Genomic DNA, 14,895 nt, shown 5'->3' on the forward strand with positions numbered 1-14,895 from the left:
CAGTGTTAAGTGGGAATATTGTCCAATTCCGCTTTATTTAACAACAGTACCAGCCGTTAAGGATAAATAATAAATGAATGTAACCTTAAACTGTACTACAGTCACCCTTGTGTAAACACAAGGTCTGATAGATGTTAACTACAATCAGTTATCCACCACCGTTGTAGCGTTTTTCTCATCGGCCCTGGAAGCCCTTTGCAATGCCAGGTGCTGGACAGTTCCTGGGCAGGAGCCAGAGGCAAGGGGAATACATTGAGAGAAAATCTGAACGACAAAAAGAAAAGGATTCGGGTGCATGCAGCACTTGAAAAAAAAAAAAAAAACATTAAAAAAAAAAAAGTCCTTCAGGATTCAAGCCAATGTTAATGACGTTATACCAACAAAAGTGTGAAGTGTGAAAAGAAGGTTCTATCTCCCTTTGGTGGCCTGTGGTGTTCAAGCATTGAACAGGATAGAGTGCTCCTTTTGGTATTGTTGATCTCTCTCTGCAGCGTTGGTCAAATCCATATCTGACATGATGTCTCAAGCCTAATGGAGACACATAACACGTCTGGATAAAAGACGAACAGCAGCAGTCGATTGGCTGCTTTGAGTTAAGTTGACTGATACAAAGTACTCTATATTCGCTCCATGGGTCAAAGGGCCTATATATATATATGTATATATATATATATATATATATATATATATATTTTGTCTATGTCTTACTGCTCTTTTGGTTATCTGAGTTAGGGCTAGACTAAAGACTTGAATGTAATGAAACCCACTGTCAGAGTTAGTTTATCCCCAATGTTGCTTTCAGGTGTCCAGAAAATGATAATGAAAATAATAATAATAATAATAAAATATGAAACCAATGCGGGTCATGAGTTCATATCTAAGTGTAAGCTTAGAGTCATATTGTTGTCCAAACAGCACAGCTGGTACCTAGTGAGGGCTGGACACTGTCATCGTGCCTGAGCTGTTAAAAAGGACCACATCAATCAACAACAGTGACAGAAATAGAAAGTGGATATATTTTTAGAGGGAACAACAAGGAGCCTATTAAGGGGGGAAGCAGCATGCATCTGCAGGGACAGAATCATTTGAAAAAAATTACCCAAAACTAATAGTGTTTCCAATAACGACAAGAATAGATGCAATGTCATCTCCCTTGGGTGACAGAGTGCCCCGGCTCGTTACCAGAGACTGTCCCCCACCACTGTGTGTATGACAACATTGTATACTAATGAGGTCAATAGGAAAATAATTCTGTAGTTTGTAGTCTGCGGTTCCTTCCTGCGCAAGCCTCATTTTGCATTTATTGGAATTTATTCAACGACTGAGCCTATCGGTTACACCTTGACTGGTCGGGATGGTTCAACAGTTCAGTTCAACTGCAAGTTCAGTTCAACTGCAAGACGAACCAACCAGGAAAAATACCAGAGTGCAACCAAAACAATAACGTAACAACAAAACCACTACTAGTATATGATTAACCCTCGTTCCATGTTCGCCCTAAGCTAATATCCTTCTTTGATCGATCTATTATTGTAAGATGAATATTATTGAAGTTAATGATTAAAAAAATGCAGCTAGTTTACGTGCTGTTTGGCAGCTTGTATGATCATCTGTCCACAGCCACTCCATATTGCAGTTACACTGCGTTTGATCCTTGTTGTTTGTCTTATGAAGAGATGTGAAGCTGGACGGGAACGTTTTTAATCACCAGAAAAAGATATCCGGTTGGCCCAAGCCACCCGTTGTGTGTGTGTGTGTGTGTGTGGCTGTGTGTGTGTTTGTGCGTGTGCATGTTTGTGTTAGTGTGTGTGTGTGTGTGTGTGTGTGTGTGTGTGTTTGTGTATGTGTGTGTGTGTGTGCGCGTGAGTGCGTGAGGGAGTGCATGCTTGCGAGTGTGATCGAGTAAGAGATGTGGTATTCACATGATTAGGCGAGAGGAAGCGAGTGAAACTAGGACAGAGAAAGAGGAACATGAGGACAGACAAACACTATCACTGCTGCTCAGTACAGGGTGGAAATGTCAGAGCACAAATAAAAGCAAGCGGATAGGAGAGTATACATGAGAGTGTGTGTGTGGCGGCCATGAGAGTGTGCAGTACTGTTTGTGTTTATGTCTATTGTGCATGCGTGTGTATGTGTGTGGGCATGAGTGCACAAGTGTGTGGCGGTGTGCACAAGTGTGGTCATGAGTGTGTGTGTTTTTCATAACATTTATCACAAACACCCTGACCCTTGTTGTGAAGAGTGAGAGAGTGTAGCAGTGTTGCCCGGGCGTTCCCTCATATAGCAGCCTGGTGATCCTGTGACAAACACAGCAGCAAAGGGCGACAGTGGCGTGCTGCAAACAATGCTGAACTCTGGGCACACCACGGGGAAATACATCCACAATCCTGTCGCTTCCCATGGTCTCCATAGCAAAGCCCCTGCCAATGATTAAACTACCAGTGTATTTCGGATATCATTGTCGGCCTGGTGCATTCACACCAGGATTCAAGCGTTTAAATGGATCTAACCCTTTTGCTTGTCTTTTTTCCCGATAGGTCTGAAAATGCAGGAGAAATTGCAACGATTCCCCTGACTAAAGTAAGATTGCGCCGTATGCACACTTACACTATATTATAACATGTCATAATATCATATACAATACTACTTCCCAGGCATCCCATCCATGCTTTCAAACACTTGCACGCACAGTTTTACTGTAAAATACAGATGCTGCGTTAGGATAATCCCTTCTAGTCCACCAGATGTTAAAGAAGGCATCATATAGGCTCCCATTCCCGGCTTTGCCTTGCAGGTGAGCAGTCTTCCAACCCTTATGGGTCAAGGTGTATATTCAAAGAAGTCGCCGAATCAGCAGAATCCAATCCATTCTTCTGCTAACGTAGCAAACGAAAAGCGACAGCACATCTCCATGAATGTAATGGCACGTATTGTCCACAGGGAACACAAAGGTGAGCTGAACAAGAGTGCAGAGAACGGAGCGGGTGGAAATGCGTGGGAAAACCCCCAAAACTCCCTAAATCAACTGTTAGATGTGATCACGAGACTGTCAATGTAATGGAGGCAAACAACAGAAGTGGCTCTTTACACGACCCTCACGCATGAAAGGAACGACAGCGTGATCACCGAGAAGTCGCACAGAGTGGGATTCTTTTTGTCCCCCGTTTGCCGGCTGTCACAGCTGTCTGGCGGCAGTGGAGAGTGCAAAACATCCAAGAATCGAAGCAATGAACATCAACGCGCACACCGTCACAGCAACATTCAAACACTAACTCCTCACCTTCACAGGGAAAAACCACCTCATCTCTCTCTTCCGTTTAACCATTCCAACGGGGTAAGCTGTGTAGACGTTTAAAAGCCTGGCAACAAAGGAAGGAAGCGATATTCTTGGCATGAAGAGGCAGAGGGTCTGATGTGTGAAAGTGTTCTTATCCATTAAGAGATTTATGAACAAGTGGAAGGACCCTTACATCTTAAATGTCAGGAACAGACTAGGCAGTCAACCTGTCAACTTTAAGGCTTTTTTGTTTTCTTTAAGGGCGGAACAGCAGAATTCGGATATGGCCCTTTGGTTAAACTACGGTCTTGATAAATGTTGATGAATCCAATAATAATGGCAACATATAGAAATAGGAAGACCAGTAAACGGTTGTTGGAACTAAACCCTGATGGGAATGTCTCTGGGATGTTATTTCTCTTTTTGCTCGTTAGAGGTGAGCTGAAAAGAGCAGCACTCTCACTAAGGATATTGTAAGTAGTGTGTGATGCAGGTCCCTCTTGGAAAGTAAGTGCTTTAGCCTAAATAAGATTGAACCTGTATAAATAAAGGTGAAATAAGTTAAATAAATAAATGGTGGTCTATTTGGCCCACGGCTGGGCTTTTCGGCTTACCTCCGGCATCTGATCTGAGAAAGACATGCTTTCATTCAGTGCATCCAATTTGACTGATCAAACTGAACTCTGCAAAGAATGTAAAAGCCCATGTGCATGTATGTTATGGTGAAGTCACCATATTGCTGTTCTGAAATATACTATGACAGCAGACTTGTTTATCTGTCATCTGTCTTTGAGCTTGCCCTATACGTGTTTGTTTTTTCAACCAAATATAAAGTACATTTAGGCAGCACCGTACTCAATGCTGAAGGCTGTTTGTAATGGCCGAGGCTAAACCAATGCTGGCTTAACAGGAAATTGTGTCGATGTTTGCATAGTGCAGAACGAGGTTGTGTCAGTCAAGCCCAAGATAAGAAACAGTCGGTCATGCAGTAATTTAGAACAGCAGGTAAAATGTCCTGCAATGCATAACAACTGCTTAACATATTTTTTTAAAGCACACCACCTTGACCAAGGGGTGATTACAGATGCCATAATGGTCAAGCTGCTTCGGCTCATCTAATTAGACCTGTGTGCGAGCACTTGTCTCCTAGAGTCAGGAGATTGCCCTTTTGCTCTGAAAGGCACTCATTGAATCTAATCTGGCTCCACACTGAACACTTAGGGCCATTTGGCATTTCCACGCGGCTACACGTCCGACACAGACTAGGCAGCATACTTTGCTTGGCTCTTTAGTTCTGCCTGTGTGTGTGTGTGCCTGTGTGTGTGTGTGCGCCTGTGTGTGTGTGTGTGTGTGCCTGTGTCTGTTCCTGTGTGTGTGTGTGTGTGTGTGTGTGTGTGTGTGTGTGCGTGTCTGTGTGTGCGTGTGTGTGTGTGTGTACACGCTCGCTGCGAGATGCAGTGAGAGTGTGAGGAACGCTGTGTGAGTGGAAGTCGGGTGGGAAGCTGTGCTGAGCGGCTGGTCAGCCTGTGTTGCTTTCAACTACAAAGGAAGAGAGAAGGTTCACCCTGCTAACCGCTCCCCTGTTGATAACGACGTGTAGCAATTAGCTGAGGCTGCCAGGCATGGACAACGCCGGCAAACACAACCCTTTGCCAGAGAACGATCCAACGTGCGCGCCATAGATGTGATTCAATGGCTGGCTTGTTTGTGTGTGTATGACACAATCCATGTGTGAAACAAAAGAAAAACGGACGCAAGCAAGCATGATTATACTCATTGCAGATTTATATGTTCTCATTACAAGATGGAAATTATGTATCACGTGCCGAGAATCCATCTGGCAATGGCAGAGCCTTTAGAGTGTTATAGGGATTATGGTGTATTAAACGGCTGCACGTTATACCTACTGAAAATGCAAAGTAACCAGTGGGACATTTGGCTACAGTTTATTGTACAACAGCGCTAAGTTGGACGCTAGTGCCAATAGGTTCTCTCCTGTGTCAAAGTAATCGTGTGTGTGTGTGTGTGTGTGTGTGTGTGTGTGTGTGTGTGTGTGTGTGTGTGTGTGTGTGTGTGTGTGTGTGCGTGTGCGTGTGAATAAGAAATATTTAGAATTCGAGGATAGAGAAATTGAACAGAGAGAATTAGATATTTACAGTAGGCGAGATTCACAAACAACAACAGCTGAAGAATACATTAAATATTGCAACAGAGGATCAGGACCCAAGTTGTTATCTACTACTGTACAACTGTTTGGATCTGAATACTTGAGTACGGTATACCTGCAGGCCAGTCCATCAGTCAAAATAGATGTGTAGCTCTTTAGCATCCCCTAGTGGGAATTTATGTATTATTTGTGCTGTTCTAATATCCTATTGGACACTCTCAACATACGAACATCATCTAACATTAACGCTTCAACCTGCTTACTAATGATAATGATATTATTGTTTGCAGATCCTTGCCTTTAATGGGCTGATTTAAATGTCCCCCAAAAAATATTGAATAGAACCACCTTTTTTTTCCTACCATTATTATTGCTTTTTTTGTGTGTGTTTCAAAGTTGGCTTATCCCACGAACGCTCCATCCCGTGTGACACGTTGTGGACTATAAATCTGGAGAGGACCAAGCTGTTGGAGGGCGCTCCCCAGATTTACGAGGCTCAATAAATCACGTTAAAAGAAGGAACCTCCTTTTATTAACTCCTAGCCAGGGAAAAGGGACAGCCTGCCCACCTCGCCCTTACTCCCTTCGAATCTCATTCACCGCTCATGGCTTCCCCGGTCCGTGGCTCTATTTTTCCCTGACCGCAGCGGGAGAATCCTGTTGCCTGGAAATATAAACATGTTTTCTTGCTGGAGGTGACCTTCTACAATGTGAAACTGGTAACTTCTTCAAAGTGGCCATTTCATCCCACACAGCTAAAAAGTGATTGCGCTACAGGGTGGTGTTGTTGTTGTTGCTTTTTTTAAAGGTGACATATTATGCCACCAGATGTGAGTGTAATTGGCCGTGACAAGCCGTTTCGAAAATCTGCTTCTCTGACATCACAAGTTGGTGTGTACACCTAGATGTGTGCTGGGTAGATCAGTCTACCAGCCTTCCCAGTGGACTGTAGCAAACGTTGCTCACTTATTTGTCATACATCTCGGTGGGCTAGCCACCTGTGATGTCAGAAGAGGCAGCTTTTCAAAACGGTTTGTAACGGCCAATCACACTCACACCTGCTGGTATAACATGTCACCTTTAAGAAATTGTACGAGTTTAAACTGAAATTGTCAATCCCTCCCTCTCTATGTCTCCATCCGACTCTGTCTTTCACTGTCTCATTCTCCGTCCCTGTCTCGCTGTCTCTCTCTATCACTCTGTAGATCATCAGGGAACAACACAAGGCCTACTGCTGGGTGTCAGAACTGATCCAGATCTTCATCGCCATCAGCATCACAGTCTCTTTCCTCGTGATGGGCTCTGCCATGAAACACACTAGTAGGCTTCACCTCCCTTGGGCGCTGTCTGTCTGTCTGTCTGTCTATCTCTCATCCATCCATCCATGCACACAGGTCAAATACTTCAAAGAGGGAAAATAATTGGAGTATGCATGAACTTAAAGAGCCAATGAACCCAAAATCGTTGTTTTAAGCTTGATAATTTGTCTTATATGGTCGTCAACATAGAAATCTATGCCATTTTATCACTATTACTGAAATAAGTCCACAATTTGGAGAAAATTTTTATGACAACTTTCCACCCAAAACACATTATTTAAAATCTGTGTTTGAACTCTAGCAGAAACCGTGGGTTCAATGGCTCTTTAAGAATACTTTACTTAATCATAGATTTCCAATAGTATGAAATGGGTTTTAGTTTGAGTGACAGTATGTGTCCATGAGTCTGTGCCACTGCTTACAAGCTAGTATCTTGGTTATCAGTGATGGATCTGACATTTGCCGTTATGCTTTGTCAGCGTATCAGAGAGGCTTTACCCGCTCACGGCCATCGGCATCAACTGCTGCCTATAAGGAGCTCCACAGAAACACACAAACCTCAACGTCGTTGGCCCTTCATGAACAATGCTTTAGTTTGGAGTAGAACATTCAAACTGGTTGGCAGATACTGACAAAAACAAGGATTTTACGCCTGTTTCCTCTAAATTACTGTCATTGTCTTTTACCAACAGTGACAAAATGGCATAGATGACTATGTTAAAAATTAAGACAAATTACCATGTTCAAACAGAAAAAAATTAAATAAACCGTTTTGGCTTCACTATCCCTCTAACAAACTCTGAACGTATGAATGAACAAACACAGCAGTTGCTTCAGAGTTTTTTCATGGTAGGCTTATTTAATGACTGTACCGAATGATGTAAATGTCTGATTTACCGTGCAGTTGATGGCCTGGTGAGCTCCTTTTGGACGGACAGACTGGAGGTCTTATCGAAGGCCTGGGAGCGGCGCTTTTCCACCAGGCTGCATGTCTTCTCAGCCAAGAGGTGAACCAGCCACCCTATATCACCTTCCTACGCTCCATACAATGAGCGTAGACTAATTTTGTTTGGATCAGATTAGACTCGATTAGATCGGATTTGTTCAAATTGGTTGTGATTACATTAGATTGGATTGAGACATTTTATGCTAGTTTAGATTAGACTAGAATTATAGATAACATTAATTGACATGTGTGTACATACATGCAATTAGTTTACTCTTGATTAGTTTACATTGTTCAAAGAAGGTTAATGTAGCTGAGGTTAGATTGCTTAGATTACATTTGTTTTCAGTAGATGCGATAATTATTTACATTAAGTTAATAGTGTATCAGATCAGATGAGTGTACTGTGGAATTGATATGACCGCTGCATTATCACTAGATAAGTGTACTATATAATCGATATGAACACAGCATTATCACTAGATGAGTGTACTGTAGATTATGGGAGAATACAGCATTATCGCGAGATGAGATTACTGTAGATTCTATGAAACTACAGCATTATCACTAGATGAGTGTACTGTAGATTATATGAGACTACAGCATCATCACTAGATGAGTGTACTGTAGATTATGGGAGAATACAGCATTATCGCTAGATGAGATTACTGTAGATTCTATGAAACTACAACATTATCACTAGATGAGTGTACTGTAGATTATATGAGACTACAGCATCATCACTAGATGAGTGTACTGTAGAATAGATATAACCACAGCATTATCACTAGATGAGTGTACTGTAGATTATATGAGACCACAGCATTATCACTAGATGAGTGTACTGTAGATTATATGAGACCACAGCATTATCACTAGATGAGTGTACTCTAGATTCTATGAGACCACAGCATTATCAATACGCGAGCGTGACAGCTATTACTGGCTACACCGATGGCATTGTAGTCTTTTGTTCTTAAGAAACTTAAGGCCGACACTAGCACCTTGTGTCTTCTTACTTGCAACACCAGATTTCTATAAAGTATACGTCTGTATATTTCACCGCCCCCCAGAGCACTTGGAACTATTACTAAAGGCTGACGTGCACATTTGTCTCGGGAGCCGGCTACAGATTCATAGGTTCTGCTGGTCGTAGATTGAGCAGTGTGTTGTGGCAGCACAACACCGGCCAGTGGCACACAGACACACTTGTATATACCTACCTTTTGTGTTATTTTGTGGTTCCCCTAAACATCATACACATGGCATCCAGCCAGCTTCAAAGAGAAAGAAAATAACACCCAGTACAACATTAGTGTCCGGACACACAGAGCCATGGAATAAGTTTGGTTGCTCACACTAAGAAGCCGCCCGAAATGGTGTTGTTGAATATAAGACCTACAAATGCTCAATTCCCATGCTCAATAATACCACAGGGGGGGAAAAGAGCCAAAGTATGTTTGCTAAAAGCTAACAGGGGCTGGTGTTATGTCCTGCAGTGCCCGCCTGCCATCTATTTCCTCCGGCCCTTCTCATTCTGCTCCCAGCAGCAGCCAGCTCGCACAGTCATTTCACAGGCTATTTACCACTGGATTTCTCTCTCTCTCTCTCTCTCTCTCTCTCTCTCTCTCTCTCTCTCTCTCTCTCTCTCTCTCTCTCTCTCTCTCTCTCTCTCTCTCTCTCTCTCTCTCTCTCTCTCTCTCCTGCTCTACCGTGCTCCCTCTTTTCTATCTCATTTTTTATTTCTATCTCACTTATTTGATCTATATTCTCTCCGCTGTGTTTCTGGTCATTTGCACATTCACATAAAAGACAAGGAGAGGATAGACGTCCGCACAGCCCCCGATCTCCTGCTTTACCAACCCAACCCCACAGCCAAACCTCCATCCACATCCACTCTACCACCATCAACCCCCCTATCCACCACCATCAACCACCACCACCAAAGAAACAATCGGAGGATTTCCAAATGATTCCATGGGACAAAAATTAAGTTTGTTTCATGGATGAACACAAGTGGCTCTCTTTGATTCTCTCTCTCCCTATCTCTTTCTGTTTCTCTTCCTCTCGTTCTGGTTCTCTCTGTCTCTCTCTGTCTGTGTCACAGCCTTGCCAGTGGGTGCGTGTCATTGCTGGCGTTTGGGACCATCTTTGTCATCTCGGCCTGCGATCCAAGGGTAAGCTGCTTGATAGAGTGTAGAACTGGTTAGAGAAACACGTCTTGGACATACTAGCTATAAATTGGGCAGCACTGTCAAAACATCACAAAGAGAGGAAACTAACCCTGAATACAATAAATTATAGGCTAATTTGCAGCATTATGTGATCAATACATTATAAAAAACGTAGCAAAACATTTTAGCATTTGCATTTGGTGCCATTTTGGTGAGCTGTAAGATTTAAAGCATGACATACAGTTGTCAGATACAGAATACCATCATTTGACAGGGAGCACTATACAATCCCCCAGATCCGATATCTCAACCCCATCGTATAGGTTACATACAATAAAGAGCAGAACCAAAGCAGGCAGAGGCTGGGGTGGCTGTGCTGGCTGTGGGCCTAATTCAGCTCAGCACAATTAACTATGATTGAGATGGAAGGTCTTAAATCGACCGCCTATCGGTTTACCTGCGTTTGATTGGACAGCTTTAGTCATCAGCTGATAGGGGCGTATGACGTGTGCTGCAAGAACTAGCAACGTCCATGTGATTGTGTGTGAGTTTCTCCGTGCGTTGTTTGTGAATCCCAGGGTTTCATTGTGATGCTGGACAAGGTGGTGTCTTTGTTCCTCAACACCGAGGTGGGGCTGTTTGTCTTCGCCATGCTACAGGCCTCCAAGGCACACCGGTTCCAGTGAGTGCAGATTCTTACACTGACACTGTTCTTAAACCTCTCGTAACGACGGAGGTTCTTTCACTTTCAATGGAATGCTCCAGAACTATTGTGAAAAGGCATTGCTTTTGCGTTCCATTATTTTTTCCGCATGCATTGGATTCATCCTACTTATGTCCAAGTTCATTAGCCTGGTCCTACCAGACTCTCGTCCTTCATTTCATTTGCACAGAGAGTCCGGCCTCTCTCCATTGACCAACGTTAACTCACTTGAAGGCGGGTGTCTGTCGGAGTTTAAAACTATTGGATCTGCCCAGTGCCACTCTGGATCTGCCATAGCCAATCGCTAACGTTTGATTAAAACTGAAACTAGCGCACAACCTCAATGTCTTTGTTCTCAGCCACTCCCTCTGTTCGCTGATTGGACCAGCAAAATTTGGACGAAAAAACAACTGTGAATATACCGCAAACCCAGACGTTCTACTGAAGGGAAATCAAAATTTAGCGGAGAACGTAGTCGGGCGGAGCCAGGCTACAATTTTGTGGTTTTTGTCTTGTCATTGGGGGCCGATGTTCACCAGTTTTCAGTTAGTTGTTTTCATTTAGGTAAATGCATCTTTGTTGATTTGCTCGATTCACCTGTGTTGTGTGTATTTAAGTTCTCCGTTTTGCTTTGTTAGCCAATGGGTCTTCCTCGTGTATACGCTGCCAGTTTGCCTGACGTTTGTACAGCCTTTTGTTGACAAGAAGGTAAAGTTTATTTTTGAGTTATTCCAAGCCTGGGTTTTGAGTGTCTCTCTGAGTTCACATTTCTCTTTTTGATCTAAGTCAAGTGTTATGCTAGATGCTAGGCATGTCATGCATTAAAAAACGTATCCTTCAGCAAAGAGGATGAACCAAAACTTCCAATATTGGACATAGAAATATCTGTGTCATATTCCAGGAAAATTGGAACTAAAACTAAACTAACTAACTCTAACTAAAAACGATGTTATTTTAATATTGTGTGGGAAACAACCAAAGCACTCTGCTCAACAAACCGCAAAGTCTGGGACCCAGCATTGATTAACTGTGTTAAGAACCGCCTTCCTATCAGAAAAAGGTATGATTGACATGTAAGCGTGACCAATTACGGACCGGACACCGGGCAACGTACACATAGGAAAACACCCTTGGTGAAACAAATGTGAAAAAACGGCTATAGTGACGGATTGAATAAACGTATGAATGTAAACATTTGAATAAACCTGTTTCATACATGTGGCTCCGAAGCTATGGCTAGATCAATGGGAAAAACTGACAGCCAATGATAGTGCTGGATTGAGTCTCTCTAGAATCTGAAAGGCTTCCCCAGCTCTATTTACCGTACGTTCAGCATGGGTCGCATGGGGACATTGAGGAAATGTCTCCATGAACCAAGAGGCTGAGACTGCATATCGAGTAATGTAACTTGCCTCTAGGCAGCATTTGTTCATTTCAAATCGTGGTAATAATCTCCATTAATGTTGTATGTACAAGGAAGCTAAAAAATTATCTTATCCGCTATGACAGGGGCCAGCAACGAGCGGCCCAACGGGCGCAGCTGGCCCTCAGGCAATAATATTTGGCTTTGCAGATAATTGTAGAAATGTGTGGGTTGGTTTTACTCAGCCAGAATCCATTGTTTGACTGCATGTTTAGCATTTTTAAATAGCGCTCGCGATGTTCTAACATTATCCCTCTATTCTTTGTCCATCCCTCCAGACACCTCTCCATTCCACTGCCGGTAAGCAGGCGGGTCTTCAGCCTGAGTTGGTTGCTTCCTGTCTACTTCCTGTTTGCCGTCGGTTACGACGTCCTGTTGACCCTGATGGAGGTGGCCGAGAGCCTTCACATCTACAAGCACGGCCCACTCATGGCTGCCAACGGTAGCCCACTAACACCAGCCAATACTAGTTCTCCGTTGTGACTGTGGCAGATGGAGATGGACATGTGTGGGCGCCATGGACAAAGACAAACAAGCATAACCTGAAAGAAACCATCAGGCGCCATCCCTTAAACAGTATTGCACAAAGCATTTCACGAATAGGGGTTGTCTTGTAAGTACTCCCCTTGCAGCAGAATGCGCTGGTCCACAGAATGAAAGCCAATAACGAGTACTTTAGCGAGAATGGAAACATAACCCAGACTAAATTTGTCACAGAGAATGTAACTTTTATTAATTAGTAAACTGGTTCATGACATTTTATTCCTTTGGTGATAATGACTGTGTTACCTCAGCGAGACCCCTGAATGTAGTATCCCTGTGGATAACTACTTAAAGGTTGGGTATGGAATTCTCTTTTTTGGCAATTTTTGCGAAATTACTTGAAATCCTTATCATAACCCACTTACAGCCACTGAGTTAGAAGTACTGACATGAAAATTAAACAAGTCACTCATCTGTGGAACGGGCAGGGCTCGAAAAACTCCAGCCAATGATTTCCAGAACCAGCGAGTGGCATTGGACAGTAAGTACGTCAATCAAACGGTCGTACTGCACTCCCCTCCCCCTCCCCCGCTCCCCGCGCATGACCCCTTCGTGCACGTACTCAAAGCTCGTGACCAAGCTTCTGTTTGTTGTTATCCTGCGGTAGCTACTGGAGGAAGCTAACTAGCTAATGGCTCGCTCTCGCGCATCTGTGTTCGTGCTCTTGCATGACTGCGCGTCCGTGTACTTGGAATGGGTGGAGTCAGAGTCAGCATTGAAGGAGGGGGTAGGACCATTTCAGTTGTGTATTTTTTCAAAATCTGCTGGCGTTTCGCAAATCCCATACCCAACCTTTAACCTATAGAACCATTTCAAACATGAAACACAGGATCAAATGGCATTGTCTTAGGAAAATACCACTATTTTTTTCTTTTAGGTCGACAATAATAGCTATCAAAATACCCTTGGACCTTGTGGAATTATGTCATCTAAAAGATGTGTTGAATGAAGAATTACTTTTTCACCCATCAATGCTAGGTTTCGGTTTATGTCCGATGGCACTTTCAACTTCTTCAATGTTTTTTAGGTAACCTACGCATGTGCTGAGAAGTCTGGCTGTGTTTTAAAGTAGATCTCATGAATCAAGCATTATGTTTTCTTCTTTTGTATCTTTCTTCCTTTCTTCCTGTTTTTCTTTCTTCGTTGGTTCGACCAAACTCCAATAGCTGTGGTTATTCATGTTGTGAATAAGAGTGAGGCATAGGAGGATAGCATTGATCGATTGATTTCATATCAAATATAGACACACAAAGGTACACAACCGCACACACTTGCTCTAAATCACAAGTCACAGAACCATACTGAGTGCCAAATGAAAAGATATATTTATTCACTAAATAATATAATAGTTTGTAGTTTGCTGAACAAAACCATTTATAAATGCTGTCTTAAAAGCTTTAAAAAGAAAACACTGGACATCATTTTGTCCTAATTTAGCTTTATCTATTTTACACTTCTTACTTTTTTGGTCTTTCTCTGACGGCTCTACACTGTTTGTCTTTGGAGCACTTTTTTTTCACATGTGTCAGTATTTATTATGTTCCCAGAAATGAGTATGTATTTTAATCATGTCACTAACGCAGAAGCCATGAGCAGATATCAGACTTTGTCAAATCATTGTTTTCAATGATTAAATTCATATTTTCCGCTTTGAGTCAAGTTGCTTGATATTTTACTTTGATTTACAATTGTTTATTTACTAAATGTCAACAAGGACTTTGTTTTGCATCTTTGTTCTGCTACCAAATTCAGCCAACAGCCATTCTCCAAACCTGGGGGGGGGGGCTGTAACTTAATAACTGGTACCGCGTTTCTAGGTTATGGTATATTTATGTTTCTTTCAAATTGTTGCAATACAACAACTCTCAAGGCATCTTAAATCCGGTCCTAGTATTTATAGTATTCTGGCACAATATGTATTTAATGGTATGACACGGAAACAGAAAATGAAGATGGCGCCATTAACAATTCTCACCATTCTCTGAAAGTAAAATGAAGATTCCAGTTCAGTTCAGTTCAGTTCAGTCCATTTATTACCTCAGCCTCCGATTGTCCATGGGAGTTTAATATTGCAATGAAGTCAAGTTTACATGAGATTACTGCAAATGTCCACAAGGTGTCAGGCTTCTACAATAGCAGCTCATCTTCCCTAAAGTCGTCCACACCTTTACATCCACTCCATCTCATCCTCTTTTTTTATCTCAGGCAAATTTCAGAACTTTAAATCGATGTGTGTGAGTGTGCATCCATATGTGTGTGTGTGTGTGTGTGTGTGTGTGTGTGTGTGTGTGTGTGTGTGTGTGTGTGTGTGTGCGTGTGCGTGTGCGTGTGTGTGTGTGT

General features: G+C 42.6%; 1 protein-coding gene across 2 annotated transcripts in view; it reads left to right on the forward strand.

Moving 5' to 3' along the window:
- Positions 1-14,895, forward strand: part of si:ch211-51h4.2 (uncharacterized) — a 75,184-nt gene extending 60,289 nt beyond the window's left edge. The window contains exons 13-18 of one of the 2 annotated variants that reach the window (XM_060067014.1): positions 2,541-2,583; positions 6,653-6,767; positions 7,671-7,773; positions 9,820-9,889; positions 10,465-10,568; positions 12,291-14,895. In XM_060067014.1, the coding sequence (XP_059922997.1) occupies positions 2,541-2,583; positions 6,653-6,767; positions 7,671-7,773; positions 9,820-9,889; positions 10,465-10,568; positions 12,291-12,495 (640 nt within the window). In that variant the 3' untranslated portion in view covers positions 12,496-14,895. The remainder of the gene's footprint in view (positions 1-2,540; positions 2,584-6,652; positions 6,768-7,670; positions 7,774-9,819; positions 9,890-10,464; positions 10,569-12,290) is intronic. The other variant, XM_060067015.1, reaches the window with a different exon arrangement.

Source organism: Gadus macrocephalus, chromosome 12 (assembly GCF_031168955.1).
Source record: "Gadus macrocephalus chromosome 12, ASM3116895v1".
NCBI lineage: Eukaryota > Metazoa > Chordata > Actinopteri > Gadiformes > Gadidae > Gadus > Gadus macrocephalus.